This window comes from Ammospiza nelsoni, chromosome 25, assembly GCF_027579445.1.
Source record: "Ammospiza nelsoni isolate bAmmNel1 chromosome 25, bAmmNel1.pri, whole genome shotgun sequence".
Classification (NCBI taxonomy): Eukaryota; Metazoa; Chordata; class Aves; order Passeriformes; family Passerellidae; genus Ammospiza; species Ammospiza nelsoni.
In genome coordinates this window covers 2,180,586-2,204,711 of record NC_080657.1, presented here as the reverse complement: position 1 = coordinate 2,204,711, position 24,126 = coordinate 2,180,586, and the positions used below count along the sequence as shown (strand labels likewise).

At 59.4% G+C, this 24,126-nt stretch overlaps 1 protein-coding gene across 1 annotated transcript in view; it reads right to left on the bottom strand.

The window, feature by feature from the left end:
* COL16A1 (collagen type XVI alpha 1 chain) overlaps positions 1-24,126 on the bottom strand; it is a 28,869-nt gene that overhangs the window by 4,013 nt on the left and 730 nt on the right. Inside the window, exons 2-57 of the mRNA XM_059488853.1 lie at positions 22,816-22,878; positions 22,583-22,700; positions 20,398-20,521; positions 20,038-20,313; positions 19,370-19,450; positions 18,815-18,946; positions 17,840-17,893; positions 16,162-16,197; positions 15,800-15,826; positions 15,021-15,083; positions 14,845-14,886; positions 14,701-14,745; positions 14,328-14,363; positions 14,137-14,199; positions 14,004-14,048; positions 13,828-13,923; positions 13,670-13,708; positions 12,630-12,674; positions 11,417-11,452; positions 10,927-11,046; positions 10,811-10,846; positions 10,692-10,727; positions 10,541-10,615; positions 10,382-10,426; positions 10,263-10,298; positions 10,117-10,170; positions 9,737-9,853; positions 9,625-9,660; positions 9,408-9,515; positions 9,193-9,327; positions 9,065-9,118; positions 8,505-8,546; positions 8,386-8,421; positions 8,185-8,238; positions 8,040-8,117; positions 7,902-7,946; positions 6,783-6,809; positions 6,638-6,703; positions 6,499-6,552; positions 6,366-6,419; positions 6,238-6,291; positions 6,101-6,145; positions 5,918-6,016; positions 5,249-5,284; positions 5,032-5,097; positions 4,137-4,181; positions 3,807-3,851; positions 2,596-2,649; positions 2,438-2,491; positions 1,721-1,774; positions 1,551-1,595; positions 1,408-1,461; positions 1,287-1,322; positions 504-566; positions 290-361; positions 16-69 (exon numbers count right to left, since the gene is read on the bottom strand). Of these exons, the coding sequence (XP_059344836.1) occupies positions 16-69; positions 290-361; positions 504-566; positions 1,287-1,322; positions 1,408-1,461; positions 1,551-1,595; positions 1,721-1,774; positions 2,438-2,491; positions 2,596-2,649; positions 3,807-3,851; positions 4,137-4,181; positions 5,032-5,097; positions 5,249-5,284; positions 5,918-6,016; positions 6,101-6,145; positions 6,238-6,291; positions 6,366-6,419; positions 6,499-6,552; positions 6,638-6,703; positions 6,783-6,809; positions 7,902-7,946; positions 8,040-8,117; positions 8,185-8,238; positions 8,386-8,421; positions 8,505-8,546; positions 9,065-9,118; positions 9,193-9,327; positions 9,408-9,515; positions 9,625-9,660; positions 9,737-9,853; positions 10,117-10,170; positions 10,263-10,298; positions 10,382-10,426; positions 10,541-10,615; positions 10,692-10,727; positions 10,811-10,846; positions 10,927-11,046; positions 11,417-11,452; positions 12,630-12,674; positions 13,670-13,708; positions 13,828-13,923; positions 14,004-14,048; positions 14,137-14,199; positions 14,328-14,363; positions 14,701-14,745; positions 14,845-14,886; positions 15,021-15,083; positions 15,800-15,826; positions 16,162-16,197; positions 17,840-17,893; positions 18,815-18,946; positions 19,370-19,450; positions 20,038-20,313; positions 20,398-20,521; positions 22,583-22,700; positions 22,816-22,878 (3,605 nt within the window). The remainder of the gene's footprint in view (positions 1-15; positions 70-289; positions 362-503; positions 567-1,286; positions 1,323-1,407; positions 1,462-1,550; positions 1,596-1,720; positions 1,775-2,437; positions 2,492-2,595; positions 2,650-3,806; positions 3,852-4,136; positions 4,182-5,031; positions 5,098-5,248; positions 5,285-5,917; positions 6,017-6,100; positions 6,146-6,237; positions 6,292-6,365; positions 6,420-6,498; positions 6,553-6,637; positions 6,704-6,782; positions 6,810-7,901; positions 7,947-8,039; positions 8,118-8,184; positions 8,239-8,385; positions 8,422-8,504; positions 8,547-9,064; positions 9,119-9,192; positions 9,328-9,407; positions 9,516-9,624; positions 9,661-9,736; positions 9,854-10,116; positions 10,171-10,262; positions 10,299-10,381; positions 10,427-10,540; positions 10,616-10,691; positions 10,728-10,810; positions 10,847-10,926; positions 11,047-11,416; positions 11,453-12,629; positions 12,675-13,669; positions 13,709-13,827; positions 13,924-14,003; positions 14,049-14,136; positions 14,200-14,327; positions 14,364-14,700; positions 14,746-14,844; positions 14,887-15,020; positions 15,084-15,799; positions 15,827-16,161; positions 16,198-17,839; positions 17,894-18,814; positions 18,947-19,369; positions 19,451-20,037; positions 20,314-20,397; positions 20,522-22,582; positions 22,701-22,815; positions 22,879-24,126) is intronic.

The window sequence follows — 24,126 nt, the reverse complement described above, 5'->3', positions numbered from 1 at the left end:
CAAACCCAGCCTCACCCTCAGCCCTGGCTTGCCGTCCTTGCCATCCAGGCCTTCCAAACCAGCAGGGCCCTGTGGGGACAAGGTGACAGTGACAGAGGGAGGGTGGCACTGGCGAGGTCTGAGGGACTTGCTCAGGGCACCCCAGGCCATGGGAACAGATCCCAGGGGATGGGAATGGGTTCCTGGAGATAGGAACAGGTCCCTGGGGATGGGAACAGGTCCCTGGGGTTGGGAACAGCCAGTGTTGCTCCCAGGAGCACCCAAGGGTGACACATGGGGGGGGTCTTACCTGGATTCCAGGGGGTCCGGGGGGTCCGGGGGGCCCTGGCATCCCCGTGGGGCCCCGCATGCCCTCGCTGCCCTGCAAGAGCCACAGGAGGTGACAGGCAGGTCACAGGCAGGGCCACCAGAGCTGGCCATAGCCCGAGGGACAGGCGAGGACAGCACGGAGCCACTGCCCGCTGGCACAGGTGGCACTCACCTTCTCCGAGGGTGGCACTCACCTTCTCTGCCACAGGCCCTGGTGGCCCCGCTGGACCAGCCTTTCCTGGGAAACCAGGAGGGCCCTAAAGAGGAGAGGGGTGCTGAGTGAAGGGGGATCCTGTCCCATAAATCCTGCTCTTTCCCGGCTAAATTTAATGGGATTGATCCAGGGCTGCTCCCTGCTCCTCACCCCACTCGTGTGCCCCTTGTGGAACCCCCTGTCCCCATCCCTGGCACTGTGGGGACTTGGGGACACACAGCCAGGGATGGACACACAGCCAGGAATGGACACACAGCCAGGGATGGACACACAGCCAGGGATGGGGTCCGTCTCCCAGGGTGCTGGAGTTCCCAGTGGGATGTACTCAGAATTCCCAGCAGGATTTACTCAGAATTCCTGGTGAGTTGTACTCAGAATTCCCAGTGGGGTTTACTCAATTCCTAGTGGGATGTACTCAAAATTCCCAATGGGTTTTACTCAGAATTCCTGTTGGGATTTACTCATAATTCCCAGTGGGATTTACTCAGAATTCCTCGTGGGTTTTACTCAGAATTCCAAGTGGTATTTACTCAGAATTCCCAGTGGGATTTATTCAGAATTCCCAATGGTATTTACTCAGAATTCCCAATGGGTTTTACTCAGAATTCCCAGTGGGATTGACTCGGCATTTGTGGTAGGATTTATTCAGAATTCCTGATGGGATTTAGTCAGAATTCCTGGTGGAGTTTACTCACAATTCCCAGTGGGATTTGCTCAGAATTCCCAGTGGGATTTGCTCAGACTCCCAGTGGGATTTACTCACCGGTGGTCCCGGGAAGCCAGGCTGGCCCTGGAAACCCTGAGGAGAGACAGGAGCTGAGCTGGACCCCGCAGCCCATGGTGGGGGTGGCCCTGGGGGTCCTGTCCCCCTTGGGGACACTCACCTGGTCCCCCTTCTCTCCGGCACTTCCCGGCAGCCCACGCTCACCCCTGGGACCCTGCAGAGAGATGGGATGGGGTGGTGGGAGCACCCCACACCCCCCCAGCCACCCCATCCCTTCCCACAGCCCCCAAGGTGGGCACCTACCGCTGGCCCCACGGGGCCGGGCAGCCCGTCCACGCCGGGGGGACCCTGGGAAGGATGGAATAGGATCAGTGGAGGTGGGTGGGAGTGCCAGCCCTGGTGCCCATGGAGAGGGGGCACCTGGGGGAGCCCTCAGCCCCAGTGCCCACGGAGAGGGGCCCTGAGGGACTCACCAGCTCCCCTTTCTCTCCGGGTGGACCCACGTAGCCTCGCTCGCCTTTGATGCCCTGGGAAGGGAGGGACAGGGTGGGGATGTGGGGCACCGGTGGGATATGGGACATGGGTGGGATTTGGGGCATGGGTGGGACATGGGACATGGGTAGGATTTGGCACAGAGATGGGATTTGGGGCGTTGGACGGGATTTGGGGAATGGGTGGAATTTGGGGCATGGATAGGACATGGCACAGGGATGGGATATGGGGCATGGGTGGGATTTGGGGTACAGGTGGGATTTGGGGTATGGGTGGGATATAGGGCATGAATGGGATTTCAGATGCAGGTGGGATATGGGGCACAGATGGGATGTGGGGTATGGATGGTATTTGGGGTACAGGTGGGATTTGGGGTACAGGTGGGATGTGGGGCATGGGGGGATTTGGAGTACAGGTGGGATTTGGGGCATGGATGGAATATGGGGCATTGGATGGAATTTGGGGTGCAGGTGGGATATGAAGTACAGGTGGGATATGGGGTAAAAGTTGGATATGGGACACAGATAGGATTTGGGGCATGGATGGGACATGGAGCATGGATAGGACTTGGCACAGGGGTGGGATTTGGCACAGGGCTGGGATTTGGGGCAGGGATGGGATTTGGGACAGGAATGGGATCTGAGGCAGGAATGGGGCACAGAGGCTGGCAGGGGCTGCCTGGTCCCCCCCATACTCACAGGAAGGCCGGGTGGCCCTGTGGCCCCGGGGTATCCCGGCTGTCCTGGAGGTCCCTGTGAGTGACGACGATGACATTGAGCCCCCTGCAGCCCCCCAGCCAGGTGCCACCCCCTCAGGCCACCAGCGTCCCCCTGTCCCCTGGTCCCACAGCACTCACCGGCTCCCCCTTGGCTCCGGCCAGCCCCGCAGGGCCACGCTCCCCTTGCAGACCCTTGGTGGGGAGAAGAGAGGAGATGCAGGGGTGTCTCCAGGGCTGTGCCCGCCTGGCAGCAGGAGCTGGGCACAGCCCGTGGGCTCTGTGCCCTCTGCCAGCCTGCTGGCACCTGCCTGGGCTCCCTCCACCCCTGCAGGCACTGAGGGCAGTGCCCAGATGTGGTGGGACGCTCAAACCGTGGTGCTATGGAAATGCCAGCCCTGGGGGGGGCTCATGGGGTGCCCAGCTCTGGGTGCAGCCCTCAGCTCCAGCCTGGTGCCCCCCGTCCTCCCAGGGTGACACGGGGACCTCCGGGGTGGGTTAGTGGGGTGACGTGGCACTGAGGTGACACAGAGAAGGACAGGACACGCTGGCACACCGCAGAGCACGGCCCACAGAGAGCCCCAGGGAGGCCCTGGGGTGACGGTGACATTAGTGGACAAGGGGACACGAGCAGGAGCGCGGGATCCTCCGGGAGCCGCCGGCACAGCCCCACCACCGGCTCCTGTGGGGAGCGAGCAGGGGCAGCAGGAGGGTGGAGATGGAGGTGGAGGTGAGGATGAAGGTGGAGATGGAGGTGGAGATGGTGGTGATGGAGATGGTGCTGGAGGTGAGGATGAGGATGGAGGTGGAGATGGAGGTGAGGATGAAGATGGAGATGGAGGTGGAGATGGAGGTGAGGATGAAGATGGAGGTGGAGGTGGAGGTGAGGATGAAGATGGAGATGAAGATGGAGATGGTGGAGGAGGTGAGGATGAAGATGGAGGTGGTGGTGGAGGCTGAGTGACCACACAGGAGTGAGGAGGAGGATGAGCCCAGGTCACACATGGGATCCTCCTGGTGTCCCTGGTGGCCATCAGAGGAGCTGTGACGGTCACCTGGCCCAGGTGGCACCTCCCTGGACCCGTGCCAGCTCCCGTGGTGCTGAGGGGACCCAGCAGGTGGCGAGTGCCACCACCAGGTCCCTGAGCTGAGGAAGATCATCCCCAAATCATCAAATCCGGGTCCGCCGGGACCCCCTGCTTTGGGATGGAGGAGTGAGAATGGTGTGATGGAGATGGAATGGAAGGGCAGCTGTGCTGGGCTGTCCCCAGCAGGGACAGGGACAGGGGACACAGCCAGACCAAGCGGCAGCGACACAAGGGGCACAGAGCGGAGCCGTGCTGCGTTCTTACGGGCAGTCCGGGGGCGCCCGGCGTTCCAGGGAAGCCCGGGGGGCCCTGAGGGGAGAAACAGGGAGGTCACAGCTTGGAAAAGGCACTGGGGAGCCTGGCCTGAGCCCTGGGGGTGCCACAGAGCTCCTGCTCCACCTCCGGGCCGGCAGCAGCGTCACCTCCATGTCCAGCCTCCATGGGGACATCCGTGGGGACATCCGTGCTGTGCCATGTCACACCTCACCATGGCCATGGCCCTCTGCCTCAGGGCAGGGTGCCAGGCCCCTTTGCCAACCTGCTTGGAGGTGTTGTGAGCCCCCAGACCCCCCCAGCCCGGGCAGGGTTACTCACGATGGGTCCGGGTGGTCCTGGGGGTCCGCGCAATCCTGGGGAGCCCTGGAGGGGATGGAGGTGCCAGTGTTAGCGTTCAGAACCACATAATCATGAGAATGATTCTATTCACGTGGTTTTATTGAAGAGCTCTGGGCGTCAAACCCAAATCCTACCCCGACCTTTTATATTCTATCGTTATATAACTTTAATGTTATTTATTAAACTTATGTTGTTCTGTTGCATACATAGATTTCATCCAAGCACGAGCTCCTCGTGGTGCCCCTCAAACTTCTAACATAGTTTCTCATGATTCTTCTTACCATTAAACAATAATTATATTTAATTGCTAAACAATCATCACATCTAACAATTATATCATTTATTATATACTGCTTATATGTATATGATAAATGATATCATTTATCATAAACATATAAGCAGTATATGTATATTATATAATTGTTAGATGCAGGTGCAATTTCACACGAGCTGCAAACACAAAGCCTAACATTTTCAGAGTCTATTTTTAACATTTTTCCAGGGCCCCACTAAGTCTAGCTTCTTTTAACTCCCCAAATTTTATGATTTTAAAATACCAGGTGTGACCACCCAGGTGGGGACAGCACCATGGGACGTGGCACAGCGCCCAGGAAGGGCAGGGTTGGATGGGTTGGGTGGGTTGGGTGGGTTGGGTGGGTTGGATGGGTTGGATCGGTTGGATGGGTTGGGTGGATTGGATGAGTTGGATGAGTTGGATGGGTTGGATGGGTTGGATGGGTTGGGTGGATTGGATGAGTTGGATGAGTTGGATGGGTTGGATGGGTTGGATCCATTGGATGGGTTGGGTGGGTTGGATGGGTTGGATGAGTTGGATGGGTGGGTTGGATGGGTTGGGTGGGTTGGGGTCACCCACCTGCTCTCCTGGCATCCCCGGCGCTCCCGGCAGCCCGGGGTGACCGGCGCAGTCAGGGCTGTCACCCTGCAGAGGGTGGGGACACATCAGAACACCAAGGTGGCACTGCCAGCCACGCTGAGCCATGCCAAGCCTCCCCAAAGGCCCCACAGTGCTGGTGCCCAGCAGGAGCCATCCCTGGGGTGGCACCAGGACAGTGTGTCACTCTGTCACTCACCCGAGCCTCCTCTGCTCGCGGGAGCTGCGCAAGGCACTGGAAAAGAACCCTGGAGTCACCCAGTGTGACAAAGGACCAGCCTGTCCCACCCTGGGATCCCCACTGGGGCTGTGCCCACATTCCCAGATGGGTCAGTGTCCCCAGAGGGCGGGACTTCCCCCAAATCCCACCAAATCCAATTCCCTGGTGTCACAGACATGTTTCATGAAAAATCTTTTTGCTGGGATTTTTTCTCCTGAGAAGTTGAGAGACCTCAGGAACAAAATGTAAACAATGGTTATCTGCTGCTGTGGAATGCAACAGGTGCATCTGGGATTGGTCTCATGTGGTTGTTTCTAATTAATGGCCAATCACAGCCCAGCTGGCTTGGACTCTCTGATCAGTCACAAGATTTTATTATCATTTCATTCCATTCCTTTCTAGCCTGCTGATAAAATCCTTTCTTCTATTCTTTCAGTATAGTTTCAATATAATATATATCATAAAATAATAAATCAGCCTTCTGAAACATGGAGTCAGATCCTCGTCTCTTCCCTTGTCCCCATCTCCCTTCTCCCCCTCCATCCCAACTTCCACCAAATCCAATTCTCTGCTCAGGAGCATCTCTCCAACCCCATCCCTGCACGTCCAGGAGGTGTCAGGCACCCACATCCCCACTCAGAAACTCACCCTGGCACAGTCCTCAGTGCCAGGGGCGCCTGGCATGCCCCCATCTCCCTTCTCCCCCTCCAGGGCTGCCTGCAGCTGGGCACAGTCCCCGCAGAGAGTCTGGAAAAGGGGGGGAAAAGGGGAGTCAGGGGTGCCCCGAGGGGTCCCCAGGGCAGGAGGGTGACCCCATCCCCACCCTCTCACCTTCAGCACCTCGATGTTCCTCTCAGCCACGACGGCCAGGGGTCCCTGGAAGAGAAGGAGGGATGGAGGGATGGATAGATGGAGGGAGGGATTGTCCCCGCCATGGGGACATTGCCACGGGAATTGTCACCACCTACCAGGTCTCCAGCCGGTCCAGGCAGTCCGGGCAGGCCGTTGTGTCCGGGCATTCCCTAAATCCCAGGGGAATGTTCAAACCCTGCCCAGAAAGTTCAGGAAGGGTCACCTCCCCTATACCAACGCTCACCTGGCGACCGGGGGCACCGGGCGGCCCGGGGGGACCAGGAGCTCCAGGGGGACCCTGAAAAACCCCAAAAAACAATCAGAGAGGGTGAGGGGTGAGGAATGAGGGATGAGGGGGTGACAGGGGTGGCACTGACCTGTGGGCCAGGCTGGGGCTGCCAGGACATCCCAGTCCATAATCCCGGCGCTCCCTGGGGGTGAGAGAATCCCAGAGGATGAAACGGGGCTGGGATGTGCCCCATGAGGGTGGCACAGTGCCAGGGGGGTGACACTCACTGGCATCCCGTTGTAGCTGGGGTCCTGGCGGGGGCTGGAGGGGCAGGAGCACTCGCCAGGGTCTCCCTGTGGGCACAGGGGGTGAGGGCAGGGCGGGTTTGGGGTGGCACGGGGGGCACAGCTCCACCCAGAGACCCCCACTCACCTTCTCTCCCTGGGCACCCTTCTCGCCCTGCCAGAGGAAACAGAGATGGGGGTTAGGGCAGCCCCCTGTCACAGACATATTTTATGGAAAATCCTTTCCTTAGGATTTTTCCTCCTGAGAAGCTGAAAGGCCTCAGGAACAAAATGCAAACAATGATTATCTGCTGCTGTGGAATGCAACAGGTGCATCTGGGATTGGTCTCATGGGGTTGTTTCTAATTAATGGCCAATCACAGTCAGCTGGCTTGGACTCTGTCTGAGACACAAGCTTTTGTTATCATTCCATTCCTTTTCTATTCTTAGCCAGCCTTCTGATGAAATCCTGTCTTCTAATCTTTTAGGATAATTTTAATATAATATATTATATATTTTAATATATATATTATATATTGTTCTATATATTAATATAATTTAATATATTCAATATATTATTAATATATTATATTTTAATTCTAATATTAATTTTTTATTTAATAATTTATTATAGTATTTAATATATTATTTAATATATTATAAAGTATTATTTATAATATATAATATATTTAATATATTATATCAATTATATATTATATATATAAATTTTATATATATTATTGTATATATTTAATATATATTATAGATATATTAATATATAATATATAATATATAATATATAATATATAATATATAATATATAATATATAATATGTTATATATTATATATTATATATTATATCTTATATCTTATATATTATATATTATATATTATATATTATATATTATATATTATATATTATATATTATATTGTATATTATATTGTATATTGTATATTGTATATTGTATATTGTATATTGTATATTGTATATTGTATATTATATATTGTATATTGTATATTGTATATATAGTATATATTGTATGTATAAATATATGCATATAATTTATATTATATTATATTACATTACATTACATTATATATTTAATATAATATATATAATAAAATAATAAATCAAGCCTTCTGAAACATGGAGTCATATCCTCGTCTCTTCCCTCATTCTCAGACCCCTGTGACCACCACCATGTTCCCCACCCACTGAGTTTCCCCCACCCCCCTGGCACCCCCCCTGGCACCCCCTCACCTACCGGCTGCCCGCTGGAGCCAGGGAGCCCCCGCTGCCCCTCGGGGCCCTGTGAGGAAGAGGAGGGTGAGGGAAGCGCCCGGCTGCACCAGGATCACGGTGCCAGCAGGGTGGCACTGCCCACCCCCAGGGCAGGACCTACCGGTGGCCCTGTGACGCTGCTCCCTGGTGGCCCTGGTGGCCCGGGGGGTCCTGTGGCACCTTTGGGGCCCGCAGATCCCTGCAGAGGAAGGACAGCAGGAATGGGGAGCACGGGGCACACCGAGGGCTGGGGGACGCTGCCTTACCTTGGCACCTTTCTCTGCTGCCATCCCCGGGGGTCCCTGCGGTCCTGGGGGGCCCTGGGGGCAGGACAGGGTGTTGGTTCCCCCCCATGGAGGGGACAATGCTGTCCCCAGAGCCACCACAGAGGGCTGGCAGGGGGGTGACCCCATCAGCCAGGGCTGGGTGCCCCAAAAGCCCACCCCAACACCCCAAACCCTACTCACGGGGGGTCCGGGGGGTCCGGGGCTCCCGGGGTCTCCCTGGGGAAAACAGAGGATGTGAAAGGCACCAGAGCCACCCGGCAGGGGACAGCAGGGGACAACACAGACACCCCAAAACCCACCTGAGGTCCAGGCTGGCCGATCCCTCGCGGTCCTGGCTCACCCTATGGACAGAGAGGGGCAGGGAGGTGTCCCAAAAACCCCATTGGGGACACAGAGGGGCACCCCAGGACCCCACTGGGGACACAGAGGGGACACTGAGGTGTCCCCAGGACCCTTTGGGGACACAGAGGGGCACCCCAGGACTCCACTGAGGACACAGAGGGGCACTGAGGTGTCCCCAGGACCCATTGGGGACACAGAGTGGCACCCCAGGACCCCACTGGGGGCACTGAGGGGCACTGAGGTGTCCCAAGGACCCCACACCCAGCCCCTGCACCCCACTGGGGACACAGAGGGGGCACTGAGATGTCCCCAGGATCCCATAGGGGACACAGAGGGAGCATTGAGGTGTCCCCACAACCCCACTGGGGGCCCAGAGGTGTCCCCAGGACCCCTCTGGGGACACAAAGGGGCACACCAGGACCCCACTGAGCACACAGACGGGCTCCCAAGGACCCCACTGGGGACACAGAGGGGCACTGACCTGTCCCCAACACCCCACCCCCTGCACCCCACTCACCTGCAGCCCCTTGGGCCCCGCAGGACCCCGCACCCCCGGCAGTCCCGGCTTGCCCTAAAACACAGCAGGGTCACCCCGAGGGCACAGTGCCAGCGGCTCTGTCCCACGGGGAGGGACGGGACACTCACAGCTCTGCCAGGCTGCCCGATGCCCGGCGGGCCCTGCTCCCCTTTGGGCCCCGGGATGCCCACAGCTTTTCCCGGGATGCCCTCGGTGTCCGGGAGGTGCCCGAGCATGGCGGGGTGAGGCTCACACGGCTCTCCCTGCAGGGAGGGGACAGGACAGGGATGGTGACACTGCAGGGACAGGGGACAGATGCCCAGAATTGGAGCTCTGTCCTCACCTTGTCACCTTTAGGGCCAGCTGGTCCCCTGATGCCAGGCTCACCCGCCAGCCCTGGCATGCCGGCCATGCCCGGCGTGCCAGGGTCACCCGGGCTGCCAGCGTCACCCTGGCAAAGAGAGGGGACAAAGGTGGCACACAGAGGGAGGGGACACACAGCACACGGAAGTCACAGTGCCCTCTGTCACCGCTGAGCCACCCCGAGCCCCTCTGCTCACCTTCTGTCCCTTGTCACCAGCCTCGCCCGGTCTGCCCTGGGGAAACGCAGCAAGAGGTCAGGATGGGGCATCCCCCCCAAAAACGGGCATGGGGGGCACGGGGGGCACTCACCGCTCTGCCTGGGGAGCCAGCAGGGCCCCTCTCACCCGGTGGCCCCGGCACTGCCACCACTGTCGCTGTCCCTTGCAGGGCTTGAGGGGTGGGAGGGCACTGCCCGCATTGGTCACCCTGCGGGATTTGAGGGGGTTGGGGGATCCTGGGTGGGATTTGGGGGGGCTGGGGGTATTTGGGGGCGGTTTGGGGAGTTCCAGAGGGAATTTGGGCGTTCCTGAGGGTGTTTGTGGGGGGGTTGGGGGGTCCTGGGGAGGATTTGGGGGCGTCCCCTGACCTCCCCACCCCAGATCTCAGCAGGGACAGGGCAGGGACAGGACAGGGACAGAGCAGGGACAGGGACACAGCAGGGACAGGGGTGTCCCCAATGCTGCACCCACCTTCTCTCCCTTGAGCCCCCTCACACCTGGGTCTCCCTTCTCTCCTGGCATTCCCTGCACGGAGAATCCACAGCACAGGTGACACCACGGTCCCCAAAACTCATCTCTGACACCCCAGACCCCCCCCAAAAAATGTCCCCACTCACCGGTCTGCCCGTGGGTCCCACATGGCCAACGTCCCCCTGAAACGGAGCAGGGCCAGGATTAAAATTAGGGTCGGGATTAGCCAAGCCTGGGATGTCCAGAGGGGACAGGGGTCACTCACCTTGTCACCCTTGATCCCGGCCAGCTCGGACAGCCCCTCCTGGCCCTGCTGGACACACGTGTGGTCACTCTCTGGGCACTCAGAGCATCCCAGGGTGTCACCCAGCCCCGGGACAGGGGGGTCCCAACCCGGGACTGGGGGTCCCACCCCGTTACTCACCGGCAGCCCCGGCTGCCCCTCGAGGCGCAGCGCAGCGAGGACGCGGAGGTGATCGCAGGGCTGGCAGGAGTCCCCCTGGTGGGGACAGCAGGGGACAGCTCAGGGCCTGCAGTGGCCGAGCAGGGGGTGGCATGGAGGGTCACACACTCACCTTGTCGCCTTTCATGCCCTGGATGCCAGGATCGCCCTGCGAGGGAAAGGAGGAGGTGGGCGCTGCTCGGTGTCACCCAGCTGGAGATGGGGACTCCCAGCCCTGCCCGTGTCACCTACCCTGTCCCCTTTGGGTCCTGCGGGGCCGGGGGTGTCCTGGGAAGGGGGAAACAGAGGGAACATCAGGGATGCTGAGGTGACACCGCTCTGTCCCCCATCCCTGGGCTCAGACTCACCGAGATCCCGTCCCTGCCGGGCGCTCCGGGCTCCCCCCGCGGCCCCGGCTGGCCGGGAATTCCGGGAATTCCGATGGCACCGAGCGTCCCCTCGGTGGGACACGGCTGGCACGGCTCGCCCTGCACGGTGACAGCAGTGACACAGAGCCTGGGGTCGGTGTGGTGGCCCTCAGGATATCCCAGGCAGCCGTAGGACTGAGGGATGTGACCGTGGCCACCGTGTCACCCCACCAGTGTCACCGCATCCACTATGTCATTGTGTGTCACTGCACCCACCGTGTCACCCCTGTCACTGCACCCACCATGTCACTGTACCCACCATGTCACCATTCCCACAGTGTCATCTCACCCACTGTGTCACCTCACCCACTGTGTCACCGCACCTACAGTGTCACCATCCTACCGTGTCACTGTGTGTCACTGCACCCACCCTGTCACTGCACCCACCGTGTCACCCCTGTCACCTCACCCACCGTGTCACCTCACCCACCTTGTCTCCTTTCGGCCCCAGCGCTCCAGGGGGACCCTGCAGGAGCAAAGTGGGGACGGGGCTGCTTCAGGGAGGCCACGCTGTGCCCCAGCAGTGCCACCCCGCACCCTCAGCTGGCCACCAGCCCCGTCACAGGGCGATCCCAGCCCTGAGCAATGCTCCCGCTTTTCCCAAAACTCTCATTTTTCCAAAGCCCTCTCAGCTGCCACTTTTCCCAAGTCCTCTCAGCTCCCAGTTTCCTAAAACTCTATAAACTCCCACTTTTTTCCAAAGCCCTCTTGGCTTCCGCTTTTCCCAAAGCCCTCTTGGCTCCCGGTTTCCCAAAGCCCTCTCAGCTCCTCCTTTTCCCAAGCCCTCTCATCTCCCTCATTTTCCAAAACTCTCTCATCTCCCACTTTTCCCAAAATCCTCTCGGCTCCCAGTTTTTCAAAGCCCTCTCAGTTCCATCTTGGCTCCCACTTTCCCCAAAGCCCTCTCGGCTCCTGCTTTTCCCAAAACTCTCCCATCTCCCTCATTTCCAGATCCCTCTCAGCTCCCACTTTTCCCAAAGTCCTCTCAGCTTTCCCAAAGCTTCTCAGCCCCCGGTTTTTCCAGAACCCTCTCATCTCCTGCTTTTCCCAAATCTCTCTCATCTCCTGCTTTTCCCAAAGCCCTCTCATCTCCTGCTTTTCCCAAAGCCCTCTGAGCTCCAGTTTTCCCAAAGCCCTCTTGGCTCTTGGTTCTCCCAAAGCCCTCTCAGCTCCCAGCTTCCCAAATCTCTCCCAGCTCCTGCTTTTCCCAAAACTCTCTCATCTCCCTCATTTCCCAAAGCCCTCTCAGCTCCTGCTTTTCCCAAGCCCTCTTGGCTCAGCTCCCACTTTTCCCAAAGCCCTCTCGGCTTTCCCAAAGCTTCTCAGCTCTTGGTTTTTCCAGAGCCCTCTCGGCTCCTGCTTTTCCCAAAACTCTCTCATCTCCCTCCTTTCCCAAAGCCCTCTTGGCTCTCCCTTTGCCCAAAGCCCTCTTGGCTCCCACTTTTCCCAAATCCCTCTCAGCTCCAGGCTTTCCAAACCCCTTTCAATTCCCGCTTTTCCCAAAGCCCTCTTGGCTCCCCCTTTTCCCAAATCCCTCTCAGCTCCCGGGCTCAGATCCCGGCCCCTCTCCGGCCAAGCAGCCCCGACCCCGAGCCAAAGACCCGGCCCTGACCCCGGCCTTGGCTCCTGGCTCTGCTACTCACGGCTGTCCCAGGCGATCCTCCGGGGCCAGGAGCTCCCGGGCTGCCCTGGAGCCAGAGATGGGGAACGCTGAGCTCGGCCAGGGGGACAGCACAGCCCTGGGTGACAGCCCTGTGCCCCCAGAGTGACACCACAGCCCTGGGTGACATCCCTATCCCCCCAGGGGTGACAGCACAGCCCTGGGTGACAGCCCTGTGCCCCCAGAGGGACACCACAGCCATGGGGGTGACACCTCTATGCCCCTGGGGGTGGCACTGTCACCACAGCCCTGGGTGTGACACCCCTGTCCCCCCAGAGTGACACCACAGCCCTGGGTGTGACACCCCTGTACCCCTGGATGTGACACCTCTGTCCCTCTGGGGGTGTCACTGTCACCACAGCTCTGGGTGTGACACCCCTGTCCCCCCAGAGTGACACCACAGGCCTGGGGGTGACACCCCTGTACTCCTGGATGTGACACCTCTGTCCCTCTGGGGGTGTCATTGTCACCACAGCCCTGGGTGTGACACCCCTGTGCCCCCAGGGGTGACACCACAATGCTGGGTGTGACACCCCTGTCCCCCTGAGTGTGACACCCTTGTCCCCCCGAGGGTGTCACTGTCACCACAGGCCTGGGTGTGACACCCCTGTACCCCCGGGGGTGACGCCACAGCCCTGAGTGTTACATCCCTGTCCCCTCTGGGGTGACACCAGAGCTCTGGGTGACACCCCTGTCCCCCTGGGTGTGACACCCCTGTCCCCTCAGGCTGACACCACAGCCCTGGTTGTGACACCCCTGTCCCCTCTGGGGTGACACCACAGCCCTGGGTGACACCCCTGTCCCCTCTGGGGTGACACCACAGCCCTGGGTGACACCCCTGTCCCCTCTGGGGTGACACCACAGCCCTGGGTGACACTCCTGTCCCCCCAGGGGTGTCCTGTCCCCCAAGCCAGCTCCTTGGGCCACGCAGAGTGGCTGAAGCTGCAGCTCAGCCCTGGTGGGTCCAGCTCTGGATGGGGTTCCCATCCCTGGGGGGCACCTGGGACCCTTCCCCGCACTCACCTTCTCTCCCTTCGCACCTGGAGGGCCACCAGGGTCACCCTGAAAGGGACAAAGGGCGCTGTTAGCCCTGCTGGGGTGCCCTGGCTCTGGGGTGGCACCTTGCCCCTGCCATGGCCATGCCCACCGTGGGGACACCGCCTTGGCACAGGGCTCCTCACCGGCTTCCCTGGCATGCCAACCCCTGGGGAGCCTGGCACGCCCGGGGGTCCTGGTTCACCGGCCAAGCCCTCCGGTCCCACGAGGCCGGGGTCACCCTGGGGGACAATGAGGGGAGGGTGGCAGTGCTGGCAGTGCCACCATGTGCCACCTGTCACCCCCAAACCCCCCCAGGTACCTTCTGTCCCTTGGGTCCCACCACGCAGATCTCTCCAGACCGGCCCTGCCAGGAGGGGAGGGGGGTGTGAAGGCTCCTGTGGGGGTGCCCAGGGGTGCCAAGGGGTGCCCAGGGGGTGCCCAGCACTACTCACATCACGGCCAGGGCGCCCTGGCTTGCCCTGCAGTCCTCCATCCCCCTTCTCACCCTTCTGGCCCTGCAGGACAGACAGATGTCACCTCTGGTGTTACCCGTGGTGTCACCCAAGGTTGGTGCTGGCAGGTGCTGGCACCTCTGCCACCATGCCAGGTGTCCCTGCTACCATGCCAGGTGAGCTGGACTCACCTTCTGCCCCTCAGCACCAGCTGGGCCCGGGAGTCCCTGCATGGGAAAAAGGGGACAAAGAGGGGGACAAAAAGGGGACAAAGGGCTTGGGTGGGTGCCCAGGTGGGCTCGTGAGGGTGCTCAGGTGGGATCATGAAAGGTGCCCAGGTGGGCTTGGGTGGGTACCCAGGTGGGCTTGGGTGGGTGCCCAGGTGGGCTCAGGAGGGTGCCCAGGTGGGTGCCCAGGTGGGTGCCCAGGTGGGCTTGTTCAGGGTCACCTCCTGCTCCTTTCATGCCCACACAGAGCTGGACCTGCAGAGCTGGACCCCCCACCCCAGCCCAGGGCAGGGGGACCCCCACAATGTCCCCACATTGTCCCCACAGTGTCACTTACCACCTGCCCACGCTGCCCCTTCTCACCCCGCGGCCCCTCGGCACACTGGGAGGAGGAAGAGGAGGAAGAGGAGGAGGAGGTGAGAGGGGAGGTGTGATGGGGATTTGGGGAGGGGGATTTGGGGAGGGTTTTGGGGGCTCTCACCTGCACGGGGCCGTCGGGGTGGGTGCGCACACAGTCCATGCCCTGCGGAGAGGGGAGGTGGCTCAGGGATGGGGTTTGGGGGGTTTGGGGGCACAGGGGCACCCCCAGGGCATCCCCGTGTGCCAGGGGAGGCAGCAGGAGGGGACACAAGGGACAGGGACACCGGGGACACTCACACGGTCACCCTTCTCCCCTTTGCCACCCGCCGTGCCAGGGAGGCCCCGCTCGCCCTTGGTGCCCTGCAAGAGAGGGAGGGAGGGGGACAAAGGGGCACAAGGAGGGGGAAAAACGGGCACAGGGAGGGGGACAAGTGGGCACAGGATGTTTTAAAAATGGGCACAGGGAGGGTGACAAATGGGCACAGGGAAGGGGACACAGGGAGGGTGATAAAGGGGCACAGGGTGGGTGACAAGTGGGCACAGGGAAGGGGAGAAATGGGCACGGGGAGGCAGACAAATGGACACAGGGTGGGTGAAAAATGGGCACAGGGTGAGTGAAAAATGGGCACAGGGAAGGGGACAAACAGACACAGAATGGGTGACAAATGGGCACACAAATGGGCACAGGGAAAGGGACAAGCGGGCACAGGGTGGGTGACAAATGGGCACAGGATGGGGGACAAGTGGGCACAGGGAAGGGGACAAATGGGCACAGGGTGGGTGACAGACACAGGGTGGGTGAAAAACGGGCACGGGGTGTGTTAAAAATGGGCACAGGATGGGTGACAAATGGGCACAGGATGGGGGACAAACGGGCACAGGGTTGATGAAAAACTGGCACAAAGTGGGTGTAAAACGGGCACAGGGTGGGGGACAAATGGGCACAGGGAGGGTGACAGAACACAGGGTGTCCCCACGTCCCCATGTGTGCCCACAGCTCCTGGCAGGGATGCTCTGGCACAGCATCCCCACATCCCCGCTGCAGCTCTGGGTGTCCTGGGAGGTGCCAAACCAACCTTGGGACCTGGGGGACCGAGGGTGACCTGTGGACACAGGACAAAGGTGTCCCCAAGGTGGCAGCAGTAGAGCCCTGAGCCCAGCACAGTCCCCATTGTCCCAGCACTCTGTCCCCAAGTGCCACCATGGGTGTCCCAATGGCTGCCACCCCCCTGCCACCCCCCCCCACACCCCAGCCAGCTGCTGCTGTAGGAATGGGGACACATCTGGAAAGGATCAGGGCCCTTCCAGATGTTGCAGGGCCAGGAGGAGCTGTGGGGTCGTGGGGGGCTGGGGACAGTGGCTCAGTGGCTTTTGCCACCCCCAAGGTCACAGCCCAGCCTGGCCAGGTCAGGCTCCCCATGCCCGGTGCCACACTCACATTTCCTGGTGCCATCTGGGGCGAGCAGGGAGGGCACTGCAAGAGACGGGGGGTGGGAGATTGGAGCAGCTGCACACACTGCCCGTGGCACCCCGAACACCAGGGCACCCAAAAACCCAGAGCTCCCCAAACCCAGAGCACCCAAAAACTCAGAGCACCCCAAACCCAGAGCACCCCAAACACCAGGGCACCCAAAAACTCAGAGCACCCCAAACCCAGAGCACCCCAAACACCAGGGCACCCAAAAACTCAGAGCTCCCCAAACCCAGAGCACCCCAAACACCAGGGCACCCAAAAACTCAGAGCACCCCAAACCCAGAGCACCCCAAACACCAGGGCACTCAAAAACCCAGAGCACCCCAAACCCAGAGCACCCTGAACACCAGGGCACCCAAAAACCCACAACTATCCAAACCCCACAGCACCCCCAAACACCAGAGCATCCCAAACTCCACAACACCCCAAAACCCCACAGCACTCCCAAAGCTCAGGGCAGCACCCAAAACCCCACAGCACCCTCAAACCCCACAGCAACCCAAAAACACACAGCACCCCAAACCCCACAGGAACCCCAAACACCAGAGCACCCCGAACTCCACAACACCCCAAAACCCCACAGCATTCCCAAAGCCCATAGCACTCCCAAACCCCACAATACCCCAAACCCCATAACACCCCAAAACCCCACAGCACTCCCAAAACCCCACAGCACCCAAAATCCCACAGCGCTCCAAACGCCAGAGCACCCCCAAACCCCACAGCATCTAAAATTCCGCACCACCCCTAAACCCCACAGAACACAAAACTCCAGAGCACCCCAAATCTCATAGCACTCCCAAACCCCACAGCACTCCTAAAACCCCACAACGCCCCAAATCCCATAACACCCAAAACCCCCACAATACTCCCAAAACCAAAATCCACAGCACCCTCAAACTCCACAGCACCCAAAACCCCACAGCACTCCCAAAACCCCACAGCACTCAAACCCAGAGCACCCCAAAACCCCGCAACACCCCCAAACCCCAGAGCACCCAAGAACCTTTTGCACCTGGCTGGGTTTTCTCTGTAAAGGATTTTGTTATTTTGCCTTTTACTAAAACTTTTTTTGTTTCCACCACTCCCACAGAAGCCATCCTGCTGATTTTATGCCTTCTAAGGCAGCTGAGCTATCTTGGGTGTGAAACAGATGTCCAAGAGCTTTTGAGCCCATTTATCACCCTCCACCCCGATTTGAACCTTGGGACATCCCCGTGGTGGGATGAGGCATCCCAGAAACATTCAGGGATGAGGAAGAGATCCCAGAGACGTTCAGGGATGAGGAACAGATCCCAGAGACGTTCAGGGATGAGGAACAGATCCCAGAGACGTTCAGGGATGAGGAACAGATCCCAGAGACGTTCAGGGATGAGGAACAGGAGTTCTGGAGACGTTTCCCAGCTCTGGCAGCGCTCACAGGGAGCAAAGAGGCCCTTGGCCAGAGCTGGGCTGGCTCCAGCAGCAGCACGGAGCCAGTGGGGCCTCAGTCCCTGCTCGGGGGAGCAGAGCAGCCGCTCCTCACGGCGTCCCTGCAGTGCTGGGAGAGCCCAAATTGGCAGGGACAGAGCCAGCCGGGCTGTGGGACAGTGGTGGCACAGCGGGTGGCACTGGGAGGGGAGCAGGGCTGGCACACGCTCACCTTGTCCTTGGGATCGTCCCTCAGGCTGGTCCTTCCCGAGGCTCTGCCCGGCTCCTGCAGGGAGGGAAGAGCTGGTGGGAAGAGCCTGGAGCATCCCAGCCCTGTCCGTGAATCCTGGGATGGTCCTGCCCGGGCATTCAGGGAGGAGGAGGAGGCAGTGGTGGGACCTTCCTGTCCCTCAGAACCTCGGGTCACAGACACCTGGGACCTTCCTGTCCTTTGTCCCCTCAGGTCACGGACACCTCCCTGCCCTGGTGGGACCTTCCTGTCCCTCATCATCCCCTCAGGTCACAGACACCTCCCTCCCTCCCTCGTGAGCCTCATACTGGGTGGAAAAAGTGAGGAAGGGATTTTCCAGGGGCTGGAGCAATGGGATGGGAAGGGGGATGGGGATGGGGATGGGGATGGGATGGGGATGGGATGGGATGGGATGGGATGGGATGGGATGGGATGGGATGGGATGGGATGGGATGGGATGGGGACTGGGATGGGATGGGATGGGATGGGATGGGATGGGATGGGATGGGATGGGATGGGATGGGATGGGGACTGGGATGGGATGGGATGGGATGGGATGGGATGGGATGGGATGGGATGGGATGGGATGGGATGGGATGGGGACTGGGATGGAGATGGGAACAGGGATGGGGATGGAGATGGAACTGGGATGGGATGGGAACAGGGATGGGAACGGGGATGGGGGACCCAGGATGGGGATGGGGACTGGGATGGGATGGGATGGGATGGGATGGGACTGGGATGGGGACTGGGATGGAGGTGGGAATGGGAACAGGGATGGGGACTGGGATGAGAATGGGGATGGAGATGGAGATGGGCTCAGGGACAGGGACAGAGACAGGATGGGGACCCAGGATGGGGATGGAGATGGGAACAGGGACTGGAATGGGGACTGGGATGGGGATGGGGACTGGGATTGGACCAGGATGGGCGCGGGGTGGCACTGCCAGAGCTCACGGTGCCCAGCGGCTCCTCCAGGCAGAAGCAGCGGGTGAACACCCTGCCCTCGGGCTGCGGCACCATCTCGATCAGGTTGCTGCTCTGCATCAGCTCCGCTTGCCGCCGGGTCTTGGGCGTTTCCGTCTGGCACTGCAGGGACACAGCGGGGTCAGAGAGAGGCGTGGGGACAGGCAGCACGAGGCGGTGACACAAAGGGGACAGACCTTCCCTCACTGTGCCTCAGTTTCCCCTGTGGGGAAAACCCTGAGCTTGCACAGGGCAGTTCCAGGGTCCAGGGTTGGGGTGGGGGCACTCAGAGATGCTCAGGGGTGCTCAGGGGCACTCAGTGGCACTCAGGGGTGCTCAGGGGCACTCAGTGGTGTTCAGTGGCACTCATTGCCACTCATTGGCACTCAGAAGCGCTCAGGGCACTCAGAGGCACGCGGGGCACTCAGGAGCTCTCAGTGGCACTCATTGGCACTCAGGGGTGTTCAGGGGCACTAGGGGCACTCCAGGGCTCTTTGGGCCACTCAGTGGCATTCAGGGGCACCAGGGTCACTCAGGGTCACTCACCCCACTGGCCGAGATCTCGCAGCACCCCTCCTGCCTGGCCAGCTCGGCGTCGCAGTAGATCTGAGCTTGCTGGAGGTCAAACTGCAGCAGGACACGGGTGACAGGTCAGGGGTGGCCCTGACAGTGCAGGCAGTGACAGGGGCACCCATTGGCACTCATTGGCACTCAGGGGCACTGACCCTGGGGCACTCATTGGCACTCAGGGGCAGAGACCCCAGGGCACTCACTGGCACTCAGGGGCAGTCATTGGCACCCATTGGCACTCAGGGGCACTCATTGGCACTCAGGGGCACTCATTGGCACCCATTGGCACTCAGGGGCACTCATTGGCACTCAGGGGTACTCAATTGCACTCATTTGCACTCATTGGTACTCAGTGACACTCAGGGGCAGAGACCCCAGGGCACTCATTGGCACTCATTGGCACTCATTGGCACCCATTGGCACTCAGGGGCACTCATTGGCACTCAGGGGCACTCATTGGCACCCATTGGCACTCAGGGGCACTCATTGTCACTCATTGCCACCCAATGGCACTCATTGACACTCATTGGTACTCAGTGACACTCAGGGGCACTGACCCTGGGGCACTCATTGGCACTCATTGGCACTCATTGGCACCCATTGGCACCCATTGGCACTCATGGGCACCAACCCCTGTGACTCACCCTGACCGGGGTGCCACGCACGGCGTCCAGCCCCAGGAAGGCGTTGCCCTCGGGTGCCAGCGCTCTCCTTGGCCCCAGCGGCTTGGAGGAGATGGAGGCGCAGTCCAGGTGCACGGACACGGCCTGGCCCTGCACGGCCAGCACCACCTTGTGCCAGCGCCCGTCGAACAGCGACGCCACCGCCTTGCCCGCGAAGGTGGCGCTCACAAAGCTGGCACCCGGTGCCCGCGCCTGGAACTCCAGGCTCCTCTCAGGGCCGTGCACGGACAGGGAGAGCTGGGCACACACAGGGGACAGTGGCACACTCAGAAATGGCTCCTGGATGTCATTGGGGTGTCCCCCCACGTCCCCGGGGTGTACCTGGGGGTATCCCTGGCGGTCGGTGACCTGGAAGAGGTACCAGTGCTCCCCGGTGCTGTTCTTCTTCAGCAGCAAGGTGAGGACCAGGGTGAAGGTGGGGGGCAGTCCCCGGGGGAACACCTGCCTGTGGGGACAGCTCTTGGGGTGGCTGGATCCTATGGGGTGCTCCAAGGAGGGTGGCACCCATCCATAGGGGTGGCTGGGTCCTATGGGGTGCTCTGGGGATGGAGCTGGAACTGAGGAGGGTGGCACCCATCCATAGGGCACTTTCAGGTGGCAGCACCACCCCAACAAACCCCAGTGGGTCCTGCCCTGATCTGTCCCTACTGGTGGCACCCATCCATAGGACAATTTCAGGTGGCAGCATCACCCCAACAGCCACTTGTGGGTCCTGCCATGAGCTGTCCCCACTGGTGGCACCCATTTTCGGGCACTTTCAGGTGGCAGCACCGTCCCGACAACTCCCTGTGGGTCCTGCCATGAGCCGTCCCCACAGGTGGCACAGATCCATAGGGCATTTTCAGGTGGCAGCACCACCCCAATAACCCCCCATGAGCTGCCCCCACTGGTGGCACCCAGGATGGCGTCACAGTGGGTTCTGCCCCACACTGCCACTCCTGCTGGCATGGCTGCAGCTCTTATCCCAAAATTTTGTCCCAGGGCAGGCAGGAAATGCATCCATCATCGCCAGGGAGGCTCTGGCAGCCTTTCCCAGCTCTCCCACAGCCCATTCAGCCACTGGAAATATTTGCTCCAGGCTCTGCTCCGCTTCCAGCCTTGGCTCCACACCCACGGTTTTCCAAGCCACTGCTCTGGAGCTGCACCAAGGGATGGGCACTGGGACCAGGCCAGCGGTGCCCTCTGCTCTCCACGGGGCACAGGGACACCCTGGCAGGGCACCGAGGTGGGTGGGCACCCATAGGATCTCACAGGATCTCTGTGCCCAACTCCAGACTCCCCAAAGCTGAATTTGCTGTGCCCCAAGCCAAGAACAGCACCAGCCTGGATTCTCCACCATCCATCCAAGGGTTTGGCTGCCCAGGCTGGATCTGCTGGCCCTCTGGAGAGCCCCATGCCCAGCACAGCTCCGTGCCAGCCCCGGGGCAATGTGGGGACACGCCACAGCCATTTCCTGCAGGACGTGGATCTGCTGCCACCCTGCCACGCTGCAGCGTCCCTGCCAGCCCTGGCACCATGGGGACAAAGGCCAGACAGCCTGTGCCCCCCAGCAGCCCCCCACACAGCCAGCAGTGCCTGCTCAGAGCCTCTGGAGCTCGTCTGGACCCCGCAGGCTCTGCCAGGAGCAGCCACAGAGCGGGCACAGAGCTCTGCTTGCGCAAGGTTTGGCCAGCACCCAGCAGAGCCGTGGCAGCCTGAGGTTTACTTTCGAGGAGAAAAGTGTTGGGGCAGCCTCGGGGTCCCCAGTGTCCCCACGGGTGACACGGAGCTGCCTGGCATCCCTGGCACGAGCTAAGAGCAAAGGCCACCCAGTGTCACAGACATCTTTTATGGAAAATCCTTTCCTTAGGGTTTTTCCTCCTGAGAAGCTGAGAGGCCTCAGGAACAAAATGTAAACATTGATTATCTGCTGCTGTGGAATGCAACAGGGGCATCTGTGATTGGGCTCATGTGGTTGTTTCTAATTAATGGCCAATCACAGTCAGCTGGCTCAGGCTCTCTGTCCAATCCACAAACCTTTATCACTCCATTCTTTTTCTATTCTTAGCCAGTCTTCTGATGAAATCCTTTCTTCTATTCTTTTAGTATAGTTTTAATATAATATATTATATTATAATATATTAATATATTAAATATACTATCTAATAAATAGTATACAATCTATAGTATATAATATGTTATATAATATATAATATATGTTATATAACATATGATATATGATATATGGTATATAATATATAATATAACATATATAACATATAATATATTATGTATTAATATCTTATATTATAATATATATAATAAAATAATAAATCAAGCCTTCTGAAACATGGAGTCAGATCCTCGTCTCTTCCCTCATCCTCAGCCCCCCATGAACACCGTCACACCCCAGCTGCACCCAAACCCCAAATTTACACCTGGAGGAGCTCTGGGCCACCTGAGGGTCACTCAGGGCCACCTCACAGGTCACCCAAGGCCATTTTATATGTCACCCAGTGCCACTCACTGCGTGGGCTGGACCAGGGGCACGGTGCCCAGGCGCAGCACCGCCGGCCCCCGGGCGCTGCGAATCTTTTTGATGGATGAGATCTTGAGCAGGTCGAACCTTTTAACCAGGTTAAACCCTGCAGGACAGAGCAGGGGACGTGAGACCCGGCCCTGGGACAGGTGACAGTCCCCAGGCAGGTCACAGAGCCCATCCTGGGGTGCCAGGGGATCCCTGAGAGGGTCTTTCCTTACCGGTGACATTCTCGTACTTGTCCCCAAGCAGGTCCTCGTCCCAGAGCCGCGGGCACAGCTCCCCTGTGGGGCAAACCAGCTGTCACTGTCACTGCGGTGTCCCCAGGCAAGCAGGGTGGCACCACAGAGAGCTCCCCAAGGCCAGGAGGGTCTGGGGGTGCTGCCAGGAGCCGGCCCCAGCCCCAGAGGCAGCACAGAGCAAGAAAACCCCACTTGGGAAGGGACAGAGCCTGGGAGGGGACAGAGATTGGGAGGGGACAGAGATTGGGAAGGGACAGAGATTGGGAAGGGACAGAGATTGAGAGGGGACAGAGAATGGGAGGGGACAGAGCCTGGAAGGGGACAGAGACTGGGAGGGGACAGAGATTGAGGGGGACAGAGAATGGGAGGGGACAGAGCTGGGGAGGGGACAGAGATTGGAAGGGGACAAAGATTGGGAGGGGACAGAGATAGGGGGGTGACAGAGCTTTGAAGGGGACAGAGCTTCGGAGGGGACAGAGATTGAGAGAGGACAGAGATTGGGAGGTGACAGAGATTGGGAGGTGACAGAGCTTTGGAGGGGACAGAGTTTTGGAGCGGACAGAGCTGGCGCTGCCGCCTCCCGCAGGTGAAGCGCTTTCCCAGCTCTGTTTTGCCCGCAGACAGCCCCGCGGCTGCGATCAGCATCAGGAGGCTGGGCCGGCTGCCAGGGACGCCCACAGCGCCACCGACAGCTGTCCCCTCCTGCCCCTTCCCGAGCCGGTGGCCCTCGGGGACAGGCGCGAGGGTGCAGCCCGAGGCCGAGGAGCAGCAAATGCCGTGTCAGGGGCGGTCACGGGGGTGCTGCTGCCGCTTGCAGGGATAAATCACGGCCCCGGCAGCAGCGAGCCACCTCCAGATGCGCCAGATGTTGGGAGGTGCGAGATAAAGGAGTAAACAAGGGAGAAGGGAAGGATTTGTTTTGTCTCCATGCAAAGCGGCCCTGGAGCAGGATGGGCACCAAAGATGCTCCTACGATGTTGCCAAGGGGTCTCTGCCCCCCAGACCCTCCCCACCTCTGTCAAGAGCTTGGCACCACCGTGTTTGTGGCCCAGGCTGAGCAGGGGCCAGCAGTGGTGTGGGGACATGCCTGGGCCAATGTCACAGCAGTGAATGTCACAGCCAGGGCAGACTCCCCCTCTCTCAACCTCAGCAGGGCAGGGGACACCAAGGAGCGTAAATCACCCCAGTGCCACCCCTCTGGAGCCTCTCCCAGCTCTGGGAAGGGAAAATCTTGCCTCTGTCTCTCAGGAAAGGCCGTGCTGGGCAGCAGGAGCGGGTGACAGTGACAGT